The 22,697-nt window shown below is 34.2% G+C and overlaps 1 protein-coding gene across 2 annotated transcripts in view; it reads left to right on the top strand.

The window, feature by feature from the left end:
• Window positions 1-22,697, top strand: part of SBF2 (SET binding factor 2) — a 391,687-nt gene that overhangs the window by 146,086 nt on the left and 222,904 nt on the right. For both annotated transcript variants that reach the window (XM_019728981.3, XM_019728975.3), the window contains exon 3: window positions 17,749-17,886. In XM_019728981.3, coding sequence (XP_019584540.3) covers window positions 17,749-17,886 — 138 coding nt within the window. The remainder of the gene's footprint in view (window positions 1-17,748; window positions 17,887-22,697) is intronic.

The following is a 22,697-nucleotide window of genomic DNA, read 5'->3' as shown; positions in this document are numbered from 1 at the left end:
TTTTATCACTTGATTATACCCATTCTAATGCGTGTGAAGTGCTGTCTCACTGTGTATTTTATTTGCATTTATCTAATGACTAATGATGTTGAACATCTTTTCATGTGTTTTTGGTCATATGTATGTTTTCTTTGGAGAAATGTCTATTCAAATCCTTGCTTCTTTTCTTTTCTTTTCTTTTTTTTTTTTTTTTTTTAAGATTTCATTGGGGAAGGGGAACAGGACTTTATTGGGGAACAGTGTGTACTTCCAGGACTTTTTCCAAGTCAAGTTGTTGTCCTTTCAGTCTTAGTTGTGGAGGGCACAGCTCAGCTCCAGGTCCAGTTGCCATTGCTAGTTGCAGGGAGCGCAGCCCACCATCCCTTGCGGGAGTTGAACCGGGAACCCTGTGGTTGAGGGGATGCGCTCCAACCAAGTGAGCCATCTGGGAGCTCCGTGGCAGCTCAGCTCAAGGTGCCGTGTTCAATCTTAGTTGCAGGACTCAAGGAATTGAACCGGCAGCCTTGTGGTTGAGAGCCCACTGGCCCATGTGGGAATCGAACCGGCAGCCTTCGGCATCAGGAGCATGGAGCTCTAACCGCCTGAGCCACTGGGCCGGCCCTGACATAGACATTCTTATTACCTGTAAATTGGGACAATTCTTTTTTTCTAGTCTATATGTCTTTTCTTTCTTTTTCTTGCCAGAATGGTGAATGTATATATCCTTGCATTGTTCCGGTTCTTAAGGAAAGTGTTACATCTTTCTCCATTAATGACGATGTTAGCTATAGGTTTATTGTGTGTACCATTGATCAGATTGAGGAAGATCCCTTGTATTCCCAGGTTGCTGAGAATTTTATCCTGATGAGTGTTGAAATTTTGTTAACTGCTTTTTCTGATTTACTGATACTATGATGTAGTTTTTTCTCTTTCCAGGGGTGTCCAAACTGTTTTCAACGTTTTTTACCAAGGGCCATATGCAGTAAAATACACAAACAGCTGGGCCAGTCACTCAAGGTGAAGTACGTATGGCCTCACCTGTTTATTTAAGTAAACTAAATATATTTTTGGAATTTGCTGCGGGCCAATTAACAATGGATTGTGGGCCGCAGTTGGCCCGTGGGCTGCAGTTTTGACACCCCTACTTTAGACTGTTAATATGATGGATTATATTGATTTGTTTTTGAATATTGAACCAGTCTTAAGTTGCCTGGATAAACCCCACTTATTTGGGTTTAGTATTTTTATATACTATAGAATTCAATTTGCTGATATTTTGTTGATACTTTTGCATGTACTTTGTTTTGAAGCCAACTTTTAGCATACTGAGCTTAATATATAGTATGTAATTTTATGTCATAAAAGATTTCATCTTGTGTGGTTTCTCCCTGTTCAGACCTTCTAATAAGTTATTTTTCCTTGGGTAGGTAGCATCTACTTTTCCCCTTTGTTTTATAAACTTTTGCCTTAAAAATAATAATACCTCTTGCATTCCTTTTGCCCTTTAGATGAGGCTGTGTGTTAGGTTCTAGCAGGCCGTTGAATTCTATTTTCTTTAAGTAGAAAACCAGTAATTCTCGTTAACTTCTCCTTTGGGCAATTTTGAAGTACTTTAAAGGACAAGAATGCAAATTAATATTTCAAATATCATGTAATTTCTCAAGTTTAAATTTCATGTAATATTAGCCACATTATATAGTCTTTTGAAGGAGTCAGTTAAAATCAAGATTCCATGGGTTCTTTGTTTTTTGAGATTATGGTAATGCAACTATTAAGTGGAAAAGCCCCAAATGATAGCATCACTTTCATTTGTTATCCAGAAAATTAGTAAAATTCCAGTGTTTATAAACCAGAAAGGAAGAGGAATTGCAACTCACCTGTTTCCTTTATTTAAGCACTAACTTTTGAGTTTTAATTCTTTAAAAAAAAAATCAAGGAATTCTTATGAGTATTTTTTTAATTTCCATTTTTCAATTAAAAGTATATCTATAACTAATAAGCTATTTCCTGACTCTTTAAAGGGCAATAAGCTTCAGGAAGTGAGCAAATTTATTGGGTCTGTAAGATTTTTGAAATATTAATTCTCTGTATTGACTAGAATCTTAATGTTTTCATAAAATATTCAAAGTCTTGATAATATGATTTATCTTTTCTTAGAAGCTATTTATAAAATTTCAACTTTAGTAACTACAAACTTAATAAATTCTACCTTAAAGACTAAATAAGATACATGAAAGAAAACTAAATATTTGTATGTGGTGAAATGTTGGCAGTGAATCTAGATAAGGGTAGATGGGTTTCATTGTACTATTCAAATTAAACCTGAATATTTTATACACAGGCATAGATTCCTCCCTTCCATTCTCCCTCCCTCCCCCGCTTCTACCCTTCACCTGATTGCTTGGGGTAGAACCTGCAACACAAAGTAGAATAGAGGTGGTGACAGCAGACATGCCTATCTTGTTCCTGATCTTAGCAGAAAAGCATTCAGTTTTTCAACATTAAGTATAATGTTAGCTTTTGCATGGATGCTTTTTGTCAGGTTAAGGACATTCACTTTTATTATTAGCATGCTCAGAGTTTTTAACAGAAAAGATGCTGAATTTTGTCGAATGCTTTTTCTCCTTCAATTAAAATGATCATATCATTTTTCTTTTTTAGTTTGTTTTAATTTCTTGTGCAAACATGTTAAAATGATGAATTACATTGATTGCTTTCAAATATAAAGCAACCCTGTATTACTGGGATAGGTCCCACTTGATCATGGTGTATGAGGTGTGACAATTAAGTTCGTGAACTCATCCTAGAAAAAGTGCTGCATACCTCATTGCTGAATATCACTAGTCACCTTCAAAGTACTCCCCTTGGGAAGCTATGCACTAATGCCAGTGCCTAGTCCACCATTCAAAGCAATTTTGGAACTCTTTTTCTGGAATGGCCATCAGCGCTGTCATTGTATTACTCTTGATATCTTGAATGTCATCAAAATGTCTTCCTCTCAATATTTCCTTTATCTTTGGGTAAAGAAAGAAGTCATTGGTGGCCAGATCAGGTAAGTAGGGAGGGTGTTCCAATACGGTTATTTGTTTACTGGCTAAAAACTCCCTCACAGACAGTGCCATGTGAGCTGGTGTATTGTCATGACGCAAGAACCATGAATTGTTGGCGAAAAGTTCAGGTTGTCTAACTTTTTCATGCAGCCTTTTCAGCACTTCCAAATAGTAAACTTGGTTAACTGTCCAGTTGGTACAAATTCATAATAAATAATCCCTCTGATACAAAAAAAGGTTAGTAATAGCGTTTTGACTCTTAATTTGGACTGACGGGACTTTTTTGGTCATGGAGAATTTGCTGACTTCCATTGTGCACTTTGACACTTTGTTTCAGGGTCGTATTGGTACACCCATGTTTCATAACATGGCCTAAAACATCGTCTTGCCTCTCTAAAAGGTCTTGGCAAACTTCGACTTTCCTTTGCTTTTGTTCATTGGTGAGCTCCTTCGGGACCATTTTTGTGCACACTTTCTCATGCCAAGATTTTCCTAACTGTTTCTCTATCAATGTTTACTTGGTCTGCTATGCTTCTCACAGTCAGCCAACGATTTTGATGCACAGTTCAATAAATTTTTGCAATGTTTTCATCAATTCTGCTCGTTACTGGCCGCCCTGACCTCTCTTCATCAGTGATGCGTTCTCTCCCCTCCGAAAAATATTTAATCTCTTTGTACACTGCCATTTTCTTCATGGCATTCTCCCCATAAACTTGGACTAACATGTCCCAGATTTCGCTTCCACTCTTGCCGAGTTTAACAAGAAATTTAATGTTTGTTCGTTGCTCCAATTCAAGCTCAGACATTCTCATAACGGCACACAAAAACACGTAACAAGAATAATGAACGCCACTCAGCAAGACACTGCCGCACGTTGACATGAATACAGCTGTGAGATGCAGATATACCAAGGTTATGAAACCTTACCAAGATGTTTATATATCGATGCCAATATAAGCACATGGTGGCAAATTTGCTAACTTAATTGTCATACCTCATATTAGCATTTTTCTATATTGTTAGTGTTAGATCAGTTGCGGGCATGGTCAAAGCGGCCGGGAGCCAAGTCATACCCCTCTGCCAAGTCAGACCCCTCCCCGCATGACGGAAACTGAGGCCCCTGGCATTTTCCAGAAAAGGCAGCGGACCGCTGATGCGATAAACAACTCCGGATGCAGCCGCTCGCCCCCCGATCTGCACTGGGGAGGCCTGCTCATCTGCCACCTCACTCAGGCAACCCCCACCCCAAAAATCGCATATATGCCTCCCTCACTCTGCCCTGGGCCCGACTTTGCCGGCCCCCGTCTGCAGACCAGTGAACCTCGCCCAGAAGCGCAGAATAAAGCACTCACTTTTCTCAACCCTCCTGACTCTCTTAGCCTCATTATCTCGCTGCAAGCCTTACAGTTAGATTCAGGTTACTAAAAAACATTTTTTTAAAGAATATTTGCAACTATGCTCATGAGGCATATTGGACTATAGTTTTCTTTTTTTGTAATGTCTTTGTCAGGTTTTGGTGTCAGGATACTACTGGCCTTATAGAATGAGTTGGGATGTATTCCGTCCATTTCAATCTTTTGAAAGAGTTTGTGTAGAATTGCTATTATTATTGAGTCCTTAAATATTTAGTAGAACTCACTAATGAAGCCATCTAGGACTGTAGTTTTCATGGGAAGGATTTTAACCATAATTTCAATTTCTTTGATAAATATAGGCTTGTTTAGGCTATTCATGAGTGAGCTTGGATAGTTCGTGTCTTTCAGATAATTTGTCTGTTTTATCTAATTGTCAAGTTTATTTGCAAAGTTTATTCATACGATTCCCTATAGTCCTTTTAATAGCTGTAGAATCTCTAGTGATGTCATCTGTCTCATTCCTGATATAGGCAATTTGTGTTTTAAATTTTTTTCAGTTGTCTTGCTAGAAGATTGTCATATTTTTTGTATTCTCAGAGAACTAACTTTTACTTTCTTTTATCAATATTCAATTGTTTTCTGTTTTGATCCCTATTATTTCCTTTTTTTTCTGTTTCTTTTGAATTCAATTTTCTCTTTATCGAGTTTCTTAAGGTAAAAGATGAGTTCATTGACTGAGACCTTTGTTCTTTTCTATTTTAAGTGTTTAGTGCCCTAAATTCCCTTTATGTCCTGGTTTAGTAGCATACCCCAACATCTGATATTCTTTCCATTTTCATTTGGTTAAAAATACTTTATAATTTCCCTTTGACTTCTTCTTCAACCCGTGAATTATTTAGAAATGTGTTATTTAGTTTCTAGATACTGTACATTTTCCAGAGATCTTTCTGTTTTTGATTTTTAATTTAATTCCTTTGTGGTATGAGAACAGTTTTCATGACTTGAATATTTTAAAATTTATTACAACTTATTTTATGGCCCAGAATATGTTCTTATCTTGGTAAATGTCCCAACTGTGCTTGAAAAGAATGTGTATTTTGCTGATGTTGTGTGAAGTGTTCTATAAACATCAATTAGGTTAAGTTGGATGATATTATTGTTCAAATCTTCTACATCCTTACTCTTTTTTTTTTTTTTTTTTTGGTTCTACTTGTTCTATCATTTATTGAGAGAAGGATTTTGATATCTTTGACTAAATAGAGGAAATTTGTGTCTTTTTTCCTTTCATTTCTATCAGATATGTTTTGTGTATTTTGCAGGTCTTCAATAAGGGCATAAATATTTAGGATTTTATATCCCCTTAATGAATTGGCCCATATTGTCAATATAAAATGCCTTATTTGTTCCTGTTATAATTCTTTGTTCTCTAATCTACATTAATACTGTATTAACATAGCCACTCAGCTTTCTTTTGGTTAATATAAGCATAGGATATCTGTTTTCCATCCTTTTTCTTTTAACTTCTTTGGATCTTTGTTTTTAAAGTGTTTCTTATAGTTAGCATACAGTTGGGTCTTGCTTTTTAATCAAATCTCAGTATCTTCGCCATTTAATGTAATTATTAGTATGTTTAGGCTTAAGTCTATTATTTTGCTGTTTGCTTTCTGTTCATCTCATTGGCCTTTTCTTCCCCATTATTTTCTGCTTTCTTTTAGATTTAACCAAGCATTTTTCTTGATTATTCCATTTTATTTCCTCTGTTTGCTTACTAGTTTTAGCTCTGTTTTGTCATCTCTTGGTCTTATACATCTTTAACTTATGGTGTATTTAACTTATCACACTCTACCTTCAAGTGATACTATACCACCTTTCCTATAGTATAGGAACCATACAGGACTACTGTTCTCTTTTATTATTTTCCCCTCCCAACTTTTGAGCTATTGTTGACATAAATTTCACATTTATACATACCCCATGCTGCAATGTTATTTTGTTTATATAGCCAGTCATCTTTAAAACAGAGTAAAATAATAATATTAAATTATATGTATTTACCCATGTAGGTACCACTTTTCGTGCTCTTTATTGTTTTGTAGGGATCCATATTTTTCATCTGATATCTTTTTGGCCATTATTTCTTCAAATGTTTTTTTCTGTTTTTCTTCTTCACTTCATCAATCCTTATTACTCATATATTAGTTTGCTTGAAGTTGTCCCAGAGCTCACTGATGCTAATTTCATTTTGGAGGATTCTTTTTTCTGTCTGTATTTCATTTTAGATAATTTTTATTGGTGTGAATTCAAGTTTACTAATCTTTTCTTCTGTAATATTTAGTCTGTTGTTCATCCCATCAGATATTTTTTTTAATTCTTGTACACTGTAGTTTTTATCTTTAGAGCTTTAAGTTGAGTCTTTTTTTTCTGTGTTCCATGTCTCTATTTAACTTTTTCAACTTATGGGAATCAGTTATAGTAACATTTTCCACTACTTTTTCTGTTCATTCTATCATCTATCATTCTAGATCAGTTTTGATTGCTTGTTCTCATTATGTGTTATCATTCCCTATCTCTTTGCATGTCTGTTAATCTTTAGTAGAATGCCTGACATCATGTATTTTATCTTGATGTGTGGTGGATAGTTTGTATTTCTATAAATCTTGAGCTTCTGAGATGCAGTTGTTTGTAAACAATTTGATCTCTTTGGATCTTGCTGTTATGATTTGTTATGTGAGTTCAGAGAAAATCTAGTCTAGGACTAATTATTCCCACTACTGATGCAAGACCTTTCTGTGTACTCTCTTCAGCATCCCATGAACTATGAATTTTTCTAGTTTCGATGGTGGGAATAGGCACTTTTCTCAGTCAAGCTTAAATGATGGGCACTGTTTTCTGTAATCTTTTCAGGTGGCTCTTTGGGCAGCCTCAGTTAGTTTCCTCACACATATACACTGATCAAGTACCCTGCTGAATTCCTGAGAGGAACCCTCTGAAGATCTCCCACGTTCTTTCTCTGTGCAGATCCCTGCTATCCTGTGTTCTGTCCTAACAACTTTAGCTGCCATGGTCTCCAAAGCGCCTTTGCTATGTCTCGTTATCTAGGGAGTCCCCTAAGCTTTGACTCTGTTTCTCCTCTCTCCACTTGGCCTCTAATCTCTCTCAAGGCAGGAGTCGGGGGCAGTAGTAGAGCACACATTGTGTCCTTCCTTTCAAGGATCTTTGTCCTTCATTGTCTGATATCCAGCGTCTTGCAAACCATTATTTCATACATTTTGTCCAGCTTTTTAAGGTGTTTCAGTGTACAGGGTAAAGGTGAGAGTCCAAAGTGAGAGTCATCTATATATATTAATTTTATATTTTATTATCTTGTTGTATTCTCCTATTGTTTATAGCGGTTTTTTAGTTGATCCACTTCAGTTTTCTAGGTTACATAATCATATTATTGGCAAATAATAATTTTGCCTTCTAATTTTTGTGTCTTTAATTTCTTTCTCCAGTGTAATTGCTTCAGCTATGTCCAGTAAATAATATCAGTGATAGTGGAACTCATTATATTATTTAAGAATGGGAGTGATGAATTATGTACTATTTTATAATTTTGGAGTTGACTTTATTATTTTTCTGATTATGTCTATTAATGTGATTAATTATATTAAGAGGTTTCTATTGCTATTTTGATTTTTGATCCATTGTAAAATATTGATTTTTTTTCTTTCTGGAAACTTTTAAGATCTTCTCCTTATCTTTCATTTTCTGAAATATTATGATGATATGTTAAAATTAATGGGTCTTAAAAAACATTAATTGATTATGCTAGACATATGGAAATTTAGTCCTGTCCTAAGATTCTTGGCTTATTTGGGCAGGATAGGGCTGTGTTGTTATTTCTTTTATAAATTTTTTATATGTACTCTTTCTGAATTTCCTGTTCTAAGAATTAGAGCTCCTGCAGTGATCCAATTTTTTGACTTATTTCGCTACCATTTTCCATTTCTCCATTTTAGGCATCTATTGGGACAGGTTTCTAGTTCCTTTATTATTACTTAATTTTTTTTTAAAATTTCATCTCTTGTTCTGTAAATGGTCTTTGATATATAAACTCTTCTTAATGATTTTGAAGTCTTCATTCTCCTGTGTTAGAAGCTTTCTGTTTCTCCATGCATTGTCTTTATGGCCACAGAGTTCCTTGTTTGTTTGTTTGATCTTTCTTCCATATTTGGTGACATTCATACATACGGGGTGTCTCCCATTCCTTATCTTTTCCCAGAATTTGTAGCGTAAACCGATCTCTGCTTCCAAAATCTTAACATTTTAAACCTGTTAACCTCTTTTCACATTGCTTTGCTGTTTGTATTTTTTTTTTATTGTAATTTTGGAGGGTTTTCAGGAGGTCTTAGAGGTAAGCACATTTGTTTCATCTGCCATACTTAACTGGAAATTATTAGTAACTTATTTTGTGCTCTTCCTCTTGGAATTGTTTTAAATTTGTAAATCATGTGCAGGTGTATTTTTTCAAAACTTGAATATTAGAATCTGTTCCAAATGTTCATTTTTCTCTTTGGAGTTTGCTTCTTGAAATTTTACATTTAAAGCCTTATATGTAGGGCTTTTTATGAGAGTGATATACCAAAATATTAAAAACTTGGGACATTAAGTTACCTCATTCTCTGGCTTTGAGAATGTGTTAATATTATGAATAGCATTTTTCCCCCTAGTTACTTATTGCTGGTATCAAAGAAAAGTATTGACTTTGACATGTTCTTATATCTACAGACAAAACTAACTTCTTACTAATTCAAACAGTATGTAGACAATTTGCTTGGATTCTCTAGGCACACAATCATCTTACACATAATAAAAGTTTTATACTGATAAGGACAATGTAAAGTGTAGTAGTAATAAAATAACTGAATGTAAATTTCTACTAAAAGTAGTGTAGATGAGCCATTTAAATTAATGTTATTTAAAGCAAATTGTTTTGATTGTAGTCTTTTTTTAAGTATACTTCATCAAAAACTGTCCACTAAAATTAGACACATATATGTAATACCCATTGTTTTATGGTAGAAAAACATTGAAGAGTTTCCCAAATCTCAAATTGGCTTCTATTATGACTACAGAGTTTACTCTGAACTTTTAAAAAACGTGTATGTATGGTAATGCCAGCAAACACCTGACGTTACCCTGGCCCGGCTTGGCAACAGATTTCAGTCTCCCAAAGTTTCTGTTACTTTATTTCACAAATCAGTTCTTTGTTGGTCAGAATATTGTTCTTTGTTTTCTTTTTTTTTTTTTTTTTTTTTTTTTTTTCGGTCCTTTTAAGAAATCTATCAGCAAAACAAAATAATTTAGAGGTTGCCTAACCTTTAAAAGGAATTCAAGGGTAATTAAACATTTTTGTGCTCATTTTGGTTGTGCTCTACAAAACCAGTCCTTCCCTAAGAAAATAATGAGACATGCCTGGAAAGATTTATAAAATACCATGCTTATCCCAGCATTTGTTAGTAAAAAAACTGTAAACACCTTAAATGAGCAACAATAGGGGATTGGTTAAGTTGTGATACTTATGTATACTTACATAATGGTGTAATATTCGGTCATTAGAAATAATTTTCTTATATATAAGTGAGTACATGGGAAAACGTACATGTTACAGAAGGTGGAGAAAAACAGGACTCAACTATATATATAATATATTCCCTTTTATCTAAGTATTACACACATCCAGAGATAAATGTTGCAAGGTTGCCGGTCAAAGAATTTAGCATGTCAAACACTTTAGGTTTTTTTTTTTCATTTCTAATTTTTCTACCATGAATTTATATTAACATAAAGTAATACCCATAGGGTGATTTATAAAGATATTTTTCAGCAGTGAAAAGACAGTTCCTAGAGATAGAGAGACTTGAATTCTAGCCCTGCCTTTCTTACATGCTAGCTGTATGACCTAAACATCTCATAGCATTGGGTTAGTCATTTGTAAAATGAGTCTTGTAGGATACAATTTTATGTAAAGTATTTCACAAATAGGAATTATTGACACTTTTGTTTGCAGATAGGTGGCCTATTTGCAAATGATCTACTTCATACATTTGTGCAAAAGAAACAAGCAAGTAAACAAAGTTGGTATTTGTAATTCATTAATGTGTGGAGTCTAGTAATGGCTGTCAGTTCTAACGTTGCAAACTTGAAGTATCGTTTGTTTCCAGGTTATGCCAAGGTCTTAAAAAAAACTGGAGCTGAAGAAAGAGATAACATCCTGAAAAGGAATCCCTGTATTGACTGTCCCCAGATATGTTGTAAAATTTTTTTTAGCATGTTCTGTGTGAAATGATGAGGGTCAAGTAGAAGAAGGGAGTAGTCAGAAACATAAACTGTTGCACATACACTCATCATGTATATTTGAAAACAGTATTATTTGTTAGTTTATATGGTATGTCCATTGATAATATCACTCTAAAGATATGTGTTTTCTCAGTGATTTGAGAAAGGAGGGCAAATGTAGGCCAGTCAGTTATGATAGTCAATTCTAAACACTTTCGCACCTGTGATAGCATTTTTTTTTCTGTTTGCCAATAAAGGCATTTGGGAGAGCAAAATCCTGATTTTATCCTGTTTGTTTAATGCTTATCGTTCTGCTTACTATCTCTTAGTGACTACCTTGTTTTCAGCTGTCTAAATAGTCTCTCACATTCCTGTCAGAAATGTGACTTGAGTTCCGGTTCAGGAATTGTAGTATCTACTCCCTCATAGTTTATTACTTCCTTAGCATACTTTTGTTTAAGATTTGAAATGGTTGAACCAGCTAGCATTTTTATATTTCAGACCAAACCTGAGGAGTACTTCTTATTAAATAGTGGGCTATCTCCTGATACCTCATATTCTGTTATTACTTACTCTTATAATACAGTGAATTTGAAAAGTATGCATTTAACTGAAGGTTAAATTTTATTCTTTTATAAAACATTTGTGTAGACTCAGTTGTGAGAGCTATTTTTTATTTTCTGAATGTGTATTAATATTTTTCATTTGAGAATACAGTGTCAAATTTCCTGTGGAGTATATCCTGATTTTTTAAGTGCATAGTATAAAAGAATTTCTTTATATAGCTGTAATTTAAATGTCAAATAAGAGAACTCATGTGTAACCAGTGTCTAGTTGACTGTCTTGACAGCCTGTTTGAAAAATTTAGTAAAAAATACCTGACCAGGCTGACCATGAACTATCATTAGTATCTTAGTTGTGGTCACAGTCAGCTTAGTTTTGAAGAAGTACTTATTAAATCTGAAAAATGATCCTTGGAATTTCCCAAAAGTTTTATTGTTAATACTTTTTTTTTTTTTTAATCAGAATTTAACAGAATTCAGGGAAATGAGGCCATTTAAGTAACTAAGGAGGTCTTACAACCTAAATGCTCATATTCTCCTTCTGGATGTTGTATGTTTATTATTTTCTATTAGAAGAAATAATTTTCTGACAGGCTTTTTAAAAAAGGGATACTTTAAATTTTTTTATATAAAACTTGGACAATAAAATGTGTCTCAGTGAGCTATAAATTTATAGATGTGGATGAAGGTCTTGGGAAACACTAAGGGAGAATGTTATGCAGAGAACCTTCTACAATATTTCACTTTTGAGAGATCAAATTCAAATTTAGTCACAATAATGCTATGGACATTTTTTTGGTTATTCTGTTATTTTTTATGTTTTGTGTATGTGTAAAGCATTTGAGAAAAGTGAGCACATTAAGAGCTTTTTTTTCTAGTTTTCAGTAGCAAAATATCTGCTTATTTAAGTAATAGATCCATTTGCTTATAAAATTTATTTTGTTATTTGTGAACTATCCTCAATGATGGGTACCTTTGGTTTGAGAAGTTAGTATGTTTTATAGAATTAGAACTAACAAAATAATTTAGTTTAATCCTTATTGAAAACATATAATTTCATTCAAACTTTGTGAAAATAATGTCATTCTGTAGTGTATAGCTTTTTGTACCCTTTACCAAGCTCTATGAGCAGCGAATGATAATGAATGACAAACCTCTAAGAGAATAAGATTATTTGCTATTAATTTACAGAATGGATTCACTTTGTATCAGAAGAATTGTTTCTTGACAAGTGGAACTGATGATGTAGGCTCTGTAAATCATTATATCATTTTATTACCAAGCTCAGACACCTCTTTCCTGATTTTGAAACTGATTGAAACTCAATTTAGAAAAAGGTACTTAATCCGGTAAAGAAGTTTGTTGAGAGAGCGTGAGAAGATTTTGAAAGAAACTTCTGGGTTTTGTTGTAATCTGATAAAATTCCCCAGTTCTATCAAGGATTATACTTTTCTGCTACCCAAGTAGCTTAAACCAAGGCTGGTTACAATGTTAACACCCAGTTCACTAGAATAGCAGGCTTCAAGCCCACAAAAGGCTTCACAAATTATTGAGGATCCTCAAGGAGTTTTGTTTATGTAGTTTTATCTATTCATTTATGTATTAGAAATTATAATTAGAAATTTTAAAGCTATTCATTTAAAAATAACAATAACCAATTGCATAGTAAATAGCATATTTTTATGAAAAATAACTGTGTTTCCCCAAACAAAAAAAATCGGGTAAAGAGTAGTATTATTTTATATTTTTGTAAATATCATTGATATTGGATTAATAAAGACAGCTGGATTCTCATACCTACTTCGGCTTTCAAGCTCTTGGAATATTTTCTTTTGGTTAAAATATATGAAGAAAATCAGGCCTCACAAATATGTAGTTGGAAAAAGGAGGAGTATTTTAATAACCTTTTCAGATAATTGTGGAAACTCTTATTTGAATACCACAGCAAAATTGAACAAATAGTCATTTCTTAAAGGTTAGTTACAGTGTGGAATCTGTAAACACATCAGTGAACTTTTCATACTCTGTTACATTAAAGTCTATTGGTCTGGTAGAATTTTTCATTCTGAAGAGAAGTTGCAAACGTGATTAAGTTCTCCCCAAATGTAGGAAATAACCCAGATTTTACTTTTTTCCTCTTTTTATGCTGAGTCAGTGCAGCAATTAAGGAGGGACAGGTTTTGGAAAAATTGATAAAGAAGGGGAAAGAAAGTGTTACAGATATGATGATAGGAACTGTGGCTGGAACCAAAGGGGTAATGATCGTAATTACTAACATTTACCTCACTGAATTATATGCCAGGAGTTATTCTGAGAGGCACTTTGCATGTGTTAATTTATGTAAGCTTTCTAAGATTAGTAGCAGGTAAGTACTAATAGTCTACCATTTATAGATGAGGAAACTGAGGCAATGAGAGATTAAATAAATTGCTCAAAATTGCAGTTATTAAGCACAGTAACAGAGTCATCTGGCACAGAGAGCTGCTGTATTGGTGAACTCATTTCTATTTCTGTTTTAGCTCTTGAACAATATTGCTAATCAAGATACTTCTTTTTCTTCAGATCTGTAAAAAAGATTTTACTTTTTAGAACAGTTTTAGAGTCTCAGCTAAATTGAGCAGAAAGTACAAGGTGTTCCCATGTACTTCCTACTTCCAAAACATAGTTTCCCATATTACTAATATTCCCCACCACAAAGGTATTTTTGTTACAATCAATGGATAAACCTACATTGATTAACACATCATTATCACCCTAAGTCTCTAATTTACATTAGAATTCACTCTTGGTGTTTTACATTCTATAGGTTTTGACAAATGAATGATAATTTGTATCCAGTTATAGTATCATATAGGATAGCTTCACTGCCCTAAAAATCCTGTGTTCTGTCTATTCATGTCTCTATCACACCCTCAACCACAGGCAACCACTATAACTCTTTACTGTCTTCATAGTTTTGCATTTTCCAAATTGTCATATAGTTGGAATCATACCATATTTAACCCTTTTGGATTGGTGTATTTCACTTAGTAATATACATTTAAGATTTCTCCATGCCTTTTTATTGCTTGATAGCTCATTTCTTTTAAATGCCGAATAATATTCCATTGTGTAGATGTGCCAGATTATTTGTCCATTCACTTACTGAAAGACATCTTGGTTGCCTCCAAGTTTTGGCAATTATAAATAAAGCTGCTATAAATATTTATGTACAGGTTTTTGTGTGAATGTGTGTTTTCAGCTCCCTTGGGTAAATACTGAGAAGCACAATTGCTGGATCATGTGCTAAGAGTATGTTTAGTTTTTAAAGAAACTGCCTCACTCTTCCATAGTGTCTGTATCATTTTGCATTTTCACCAACAATGATTGAAAGCTCCTGTTACTTCACATTCTTGCCAGCATTTTAGAATTGTCAGCATTTGGATTTTGGCCATTCTAATAGGTGTGTAGTGGTATCTCGTTTTTATTTGCAATTCCCCAGTGATATGATGTTGAACATCTTTTCATGTGCTTATTTGCCTTCTGCGTATCTTCTTTGGTGGGTTGTCAGTTCAGGTCCTTTATTCTTTTTTAAATTGGGTTGTTCATTTTCTTATTGAGATTTAAGAATTCCTTGTATATTTTGGATGACAGTACATTATCAGATTTGTCTTTGCAAATACTTTCTCCTAGTCTTTGGCTTGTGTTCTCATTTTATTGACAGTGTTTTTCACAGAGCAGAAGTTTGTAATTTTAACAAAGTCTGACTTATCAATTATTTATTTCATGGTTCATACTTTTGGTGTCATATGTGAAAAAGTCATTCAAACCCAGGGTCATCTAGATTTCCTCCTATGTTATCTTCTAGGAGTTTTATAGTTTTGTGTTTTACATTTAGGTGTATGATTCACTTTGAATTAATTTTTGTGAAGGGTGTAAGGTCTGCATCTAGATTTATTTTCTTGTATGTAAATATCTAGTTGGTCCAACACCATTTGTTGAAAAGACTACCTTTTCTCCACTGTGTTGTCTTTGTTCCTTCGTCAAAGTTTGGTTAACTATATTTGTCTGGTCTATTTTTGGGCTCTATTCTGTGTGATTGATTAATTTGTCTCTTCTTTCACCAATACCACGCAGTCTTAATTACTGTAGCCGTGCTGGTTCTTTTGCCTCGCTATATAAGCTTAAAAATCAATTTGTCAATATCCACAAAATAATTTCCTGGGATTTTGATTTGAGATTGCACTGAATCTATAGATCAAGGTGGGAAGAACTGACACATGACAATATTGAGTCCTCCTATCTATGAACATGGAATCTATCTATTTAGTTATTCTTCTATTTCTTTCACCAGTTATATAGTTTCCCTCATATAGAACTTTTTGTGTATTTTGTTAGACTTGTATTTCATTTTTGGGGGGTGCTAATGTATTTCATTTCGTGTGAGGGATACTAATGTAAATGCTATTGTATTTGTAATTCCAGATAATACTTGTTCATTATTGGTGTATAGGAAAGCAATTGACTTTTATTATCTTGTGTCCTGGAACCTTGCTATAATTGCTTATTATTTCTAGGTCTATTGCTTTTTGTTGATCCTTTCAGATGTTCTACACAATCACGTTATTTGGGAACAAAGATAGTTAGTTATATTTCTTTCTTCCCAATATGTACATTTAAATTTTTTTTCCTTTTTCCCCCTCTTTTTGGTCTAATTGTATTTGCTAGGACTTCCAGTACGATTTTGAAAAGATGTGAGAGAGGACATCCTTGCCTTGTTCCTAATCTTAGCAAGAAAGCTTCCAGTTTCTTGCTGTTAAGTATGATGTTAACTAGATTTGTTTTGTAAATGTTTTCTATCAGGTTAAGGAACTTGCCCTCTATTCTTAGTGTGCTGAGAGTTTTTGTCATGAATGGAATTTTTTTAAATGCTTCTTTTGCATCTATTGATATGATCATGTGATATTTTGGTTTAGCTTCTTGATGTGATTGGTTGATTTTCAAATTTTGAACCAACCTTGCATACCTAGAATAAATCCTACTGGTTGTAGTGTATAATTTTTTTCACATATTGTTGGATTTGATGTGCAAACATTTTGTTGAGGATTTTTGCATCTGTGTTCATGAGAGCTATTGGCCTGTAGTTTTCTTGTAATTATTTTTCTGGTTATGGCATTTAGGGTAATGCTGGTTTCATAGAATGAGTCAGAACATATTTCCCTTGCTTCTATCTTCTGGAAAAGATTGTAGAGAATAGTTTAATTTCTTCCTTAAATATTTGGTAGAATTCACTAGTGAATCTGTTTGGCCAGATACTTTCTGTTTTGGAAGGTTATTAATTATTGATTCAATTTCTTTAATAGATACAGATTTATTCAGATTGTCTATTTCTTGTGAGTTTTAACAGATTGTGTCTTTCAAGGAGTTTGTCCATTTCACCTAGGTTATCAAATTTGTGGGCATGGAGTTTTGCATAATATTCCTTTATTATTTTTTAACATCCATGGGATCATTTTTGATAGTAGTAATTAGTATCCACTCTCTTTTTTTCTTATTTAGCCTGGCTAGAGGCTGGTTGATTTTAATGATCTTTTCAAAGAACCAGCTATAGGTTTTGTTGATTTTTCTTTATTGCATTTCTCTTGCCAATTTTATTCATTTCTGCTCTAATTTAAAAAATGTTTATTTCTACTTACTTTGGATTTAATTTGCTCTTGTTTTTATAGTTTCCTAAGGTATAGAATCTTAGATTATTGATTTCAGATCATTCTTCTTTTCTAATATATGCATTCAATGCTATAAATTTCCCTCTAAGTACTGCTTTTGCTGAAGCCCATACATGTTGATAAGTTGTATTTTTATTTTCATTTCAAAATATTTTAAAATTTCTTTTGAGATTTCGCCTTTACCCACATTTTATTTAGAAATGTGTTATTTAGTCTCCAAGTATTTTGGGATTTTCTAGCTATCTTTTTGTTACTGATTTCTTATTTAATTCTGTGTTCTAAGAACACACATTGTATGATTTCTATTCTTTTAAATATGCTAAAGTGTATTTTATAGCCTAGAATGTGGTCTGTCTTGAACAAGATATCTTTTTCATTGTACTGAATTGAAGACTCATAGATTTATGGAGAAATTTTAAAAATAATTCTGTTTTCCATCAGTGGTAGAGACTTACCACTTTAACTTACTTTATGATTTGTCCTAATGGGGGAAGTCTCTCATTTTGGTGCTGTGTTCCTATGTATACCAACCTGTCTCAGAATGAGTGGATCTATGGAAAATCTAGGCTATTCTTATAAAATGTATATGCATATTAGTGAAGGTGTTCTACATTATGAATCTGTACATGACTCATTTTTTATATTGGCTGAAGTAACATATTACATCAGGTGGAAATTTTTTAAATAGCGGGACATTTACCATTTCTCAGATTTGTAAAAATAAATTTTCATTATACTTTTAAAATGTGACACTTTTTTTCCCTATCCCGTTTAGTTTTGTCAGCCCAGCGGATGGCAGCTGTCCAGAGAGAGGAAGCAGCCGACGTTTTTTGTGGTGGTCCTAACAGATATTGACTCGGATCGACATTACTGCTCATGCCTAACCTTCTATGAAGCAGAGATCAATCTTCAGGTACAACAACTTTTCTAGCCAAATATAGCTAAAGGGACAGCATTTAGGAATCTTTTTATGCCATATTTGTTTTTGATAGAACTGCCAGCTTGAGTTCTATGGGCTACTTTAAAAATACTGAGTTATTATATTGTTAATGAGAGCAAAAACAAAAAGTTGCTTCCAAGTTTAATTGTTCTCTTTTAAAATATTGATTATAATCTGAATTCTTCTAAGAATAGCATATCTATGAATTGGTTTCAGAAGATTTGTATCCTTTTATGATGAACCTGTAATTTTCTATCAGTCTTTTCCCGAGGGGATCTTTCAGAGAACATAGAGTATTTAATAAAAATGTTTATAGATCACTTATCACAATTCTTGATATTATTTTTGAAGCACTCAAGTAAATGCTAACACAATACTATTAGTAGTGGTAGTATCAAGATAATGGAACTGAAATTCATAGGCTATAACTAAAGATGTTAAAAATACCGAGTCTTTTAGAGTATTAGTTGGGGTTCCTAGTTTCAGACAACTGGATCTACTTTCTCTAATTTATGCAAAAAAATTTATGAAAATGTATTGGGTACTTTATATAATTTCATGGATGGTGGGTAAGTACTATGTAATTTCTGGGCATTACTAGGAACTGCCTAGTTTGGAGCTGCTGTAGTAGAAACCATACTTTCCCCACCTTTTACCACTTAGCACTTATGATGTTGAATACCAGACAATATAATCTTCAAAATAGGTGCCATAAAAAATCTAGTCTCTCATGTGGAGCCACATTCTCAAATTGATGATTTCTGCTTTAGGTCTCATATGGGTTGTTTCCTTAAGAGAGTCAGATTACATTGAAAATTCCACTCCCCTGTAAGGGAATAAGACATAGCTTTTTCGTTGTTGTTATTTGTTTGTTTCGCTTTCAAAGCTCGGTCGTCCAAGAAAGAAACTATAAAAGAGTTTGGAGGATAGTGAGTGAGCCAATTTGCATTATTTGCTGTACTTTCCGCTACATACAGATGAATGAGTATCACCACTAGGGAAAGGGATTGGCTTGCTTTCTGAAACAGCGTCACAAAGGAGCATTTGTTTTGGTTGCTTTAATTAAATTCCAAGATCTGAATTTTCTAGATGCAGAAATCTGATTTTCAGGATACAGGAGACAAATCACCTTTCATGATGCAGACTCATATTATCTAAGTTCATTAGACTGATGTATTAAAACCAGCATGCTCGTTTATTAATTTACAGTGATAAGTGAAAGGTTAAGTAAAGTAAAATATGCATTATCTAGATTATCAGTACATTCTCTTCTTGTCAGATATTTATGAGAAGCCATATCAAAATCAGAAGCATTTTGATTATGGAATCAAACTAAGGAATGTCTAATGTCAAATATTTAACACCTGTCAGACTAATATAGCCCATTTTTTATATTTGAAATTAGGGATTATGTTGTCAGTGAATAGAAAAGTCTATGTCTATAGTCATCTCCATTTTAAACAGTGTTTTGGTGGATGTTGCCAACAAATAGCTGACCAAATTCCTATAATGATCAATTCAGTCAGAGAAGATCAAGAGTCTTCTCTGGTCAAAAGCTTATCTGTCTCTTTCAGGTGACCTTTCATTTCTATCTATGTTGATCTTTAGAATTTAAGTCAGTGCTGAGAATGCAGCATTTTCCTTTATTTCCATATTCTTGAGAGTACCTCTTCACAACTCCTTAGAATTGTCTAGTGAAACTAACTGTGATTATTTAGGTTCTCCCTACTCTCTCCTTCACTACCATCTCCTTTCCCCCCCAAGTAAACTGGCAGAAAAGTAATACAGGAGCAATGTGTGTGTTTGGGGGGGGGGGGGGGGTTCCAGTCAATATGGTGACACAGGAAGATCCTGAAACACTTCCTTTCATGGACACACCGAATCTAAAGCTACACAGGGAGCAATTCCCATTTTTCAGAAATTTTATTTCTGAAAATAATCCAGAAATACTTGAGCAACTCTTATATATCGGGCAAATGAGAAAATACCCACACTGAAATGTATAGGAAAGGCTGAGACAAACTCTCACCATAAACCCCACCCCTGGCACAGTGACAGGCATTCAGAAAGGAACTTAGACAATTTCCAGCTTTTCCCTGAGGCATGACAAGTTCAGACCCAATAATCTACCCCCAACTGTTAAGACTTTCACCTGAGGAATGTCTCCCCTAAACACCTACCTCTCAAAGCCAATGAGAATTGTGTTTATGAGACCTAACAGACTGTAGCAAACAAAGGATTTGTAACAGTTTTGCAAAGATTTGCAGTGGCTGTCCCCCCAGGGCTCAGCATGGTGGGAACAGAGAGAAATGCCCATCTCCCAGTCATTTTCTGAAGGAGTCCTGTTTGCATATTTTAAAACCTGCCTGAAGTTCAAGTTTCTAATTAAATTCATATCTAGGGGTTGATTCTGATTCTGCTTGGAGACGAAAGAGGCTGGCAGGTGCTGTCTTCTTGTTCTCTCTCTGGCTCACTCCAGTTCACTGGTTTCTCTTTGGAAAAAGCTTGTGCACACGTCTGGGTACCTAGATTTTCCACTGCCATCCAAGGGACACACCCTTTAAATACCCTGGTTCTGGTAGCCAGTGGGCCTGGAGCTCCCTGGTCCCACAGGACTGTAGCAAATAAAGTTTTTAACTGGGTATATCTGTTGCCCCCCCCGCCTGCCCCAAGGGTTCAGCGCAGAAGGAGCAGACAGAACAGAAACACCCAATTCCAAGTATTTTACTGAAAGAGGCATATTTGCATACATTAAAAGCTGCTGCCTGAGGGTCTGACTTCCAATCATCCTCAGTCTAGGTGCTGACTGAAATCCTTGCCTTTACTACACTGACAAGTCTTGGAACACCCTCAACAACAGAGAGCACTAAGGATAAAGTAGGATGCTTGGACAATCACAAAGTTTTGAGAGCCAGCCATGAGCTAGGAGAAGGTTGAGTGATACAGTTTATCTCCTATAAGAGGCCATTCCTTGACGACTAGGAGAGGTCGTTGTTTTATATGATGGATAGGAACCAACATAGAGAGTCCAAGTAAAGGAAGAAACAAAGGAATATTTCCTAAATGAAAGAATAAGATAAAACCTCAGAAAAAGACCTTCATGAAATGGAAATAAGTTATTTACCTGATTAAAAATACAAAATAATGATCATAAAGATGCTCACTGAGCTCAGAAGAAGAATGAATGAACAAATTGAGAATTTCAGCAAAGAAATAGAAAATACAAGAAAGTACCAAATAGAAGTCACAGAACTGAAGTATAAAAAATTAAACTGAAAAATACAATAGAGGGCACAGCAGACTCAATGAAGTAGAAGAAAGGATCAGTTAACTCAAGGACAGGGCAGGGGAAATCACCTAATCAAAATAGCAAAAAGAAAAAAGATATGAAAAAGAGTGAAGATAGCTTAAAGGTCTTATGGGACAACATCAAACAGACCAACATTTGCATTGTAGGGCTTCCAGGAGGAAGTGGGGCTTGTAGGGCTTCCAGGGGGGAGAGGAGGAGGGGGAGGGGGAAGAGGAGGAAGAGGAAGGCAAAAATTTATTTGTAGAAATAATAGCTGAAAACTTCCCTAACCTGGTGAAGAAAACAAACATCCAGATCCAGGAAACCCAGTGAATTCCAAACAAGATGAACCTAAAGAGACCAAGACTAAGATATATTATAATTTTTAAAAGTTTATAAAAGGGAGAGAATTTAAAAGCAGTGAGAGGCAAACAACTTGTTTGTAAAAGGGAACTCCCATTAGACATTGAACAGATTTTTTAGGAGAAATTTTGCTGACCAGAAAGGAGTGGGAAGATATAATCAAAATGCTGAAAGACAAAAACTGACAACCAAGAATACTCCATCCAGAAAGTTTTCCTTCAGAATGAGAGATAGTTTTCCAGATGAGCAGAAGCTAAAGGAATTCATCACCAAGTATACTTGCCTTACAAGAAACGATAAAGGGACTTCTTTAAACTGAAACAAAATGGTGCTAATTAATAGCAGGAAAACATATGAAAGTATGAATCTTAGTTGTAAAGGTAAATATATGTAAAATTCAGAAAAATCTAATGCTGTAATGGGCGTTAGTCACTTATAAAGCTAGTATGAAGATTTAAAAACAAAAATAGTAATAGAAGTATAATTATAATATGTTAATGGGTACACAAGATAAAAAGATATGAGCTGTGACATCAAAACAAAATGGGGGGATGTAGAGCTTTAGAATATGTTCAAAGTTAAGTTGTAATCAATTAAAATAGGCTGTTATAAATATGAGTTGTTTTATACCAACCTCATGATAACCACAAAGCAACAGATAATGAAAAAGGAATTTAAGCATACCACTCCATAAAATCATCAAATCGCAAAGGCAAGAAAGGAAGAAAGGAACAAAAGAATTAAAAAACAGCCAGGAAACAATGAACAAAATGACAGTAGTAAGTACATACCCGTCAATAATTACTTTAAATGTAAATGGAATAAATTTTCCAATCCAAACACATAGAATGGCTGAATGGATGAAAAAACAGGATCCAACTATATGCTACCTACCAGAGACTCATTTCAGCTTTGAAGACACACATACGAGGTCTGACAAGTAAGTTCACGAACTTGTTGCAACAATGTTGCTAACCTTTTTTGGTATCAGAGGGATTATTCATTATGAGTTTGTACCAACTGGACAAACAGTTAACCAAGTTTACTATTTGGAAGTGCTGAAAAGGCTGCGTGAAAATGTTAGACGACCTGAACTTTTCACCAACAATTCATGGCTCTTGCATCACGACAA

This window comes from Rhinolophus sinicus, chromosome 14 (assembly GCF_057876585.1).
Source record: "Rhinolophus sinicus isolate RSI-liver-muscle chromosome 14, RSI-T2T, whole genome shotgun sequence".
Classification (NCBI taxonomy): Eukaryota; Metazoa; Chordata; class Mammalia; order Chiroptera; family Rhinolophidae; genus Rhinolophus; species Rhinolophus sinicus.
This window is presented reverse-complemented; position numbering and strand designations above follow the sequence as displayed.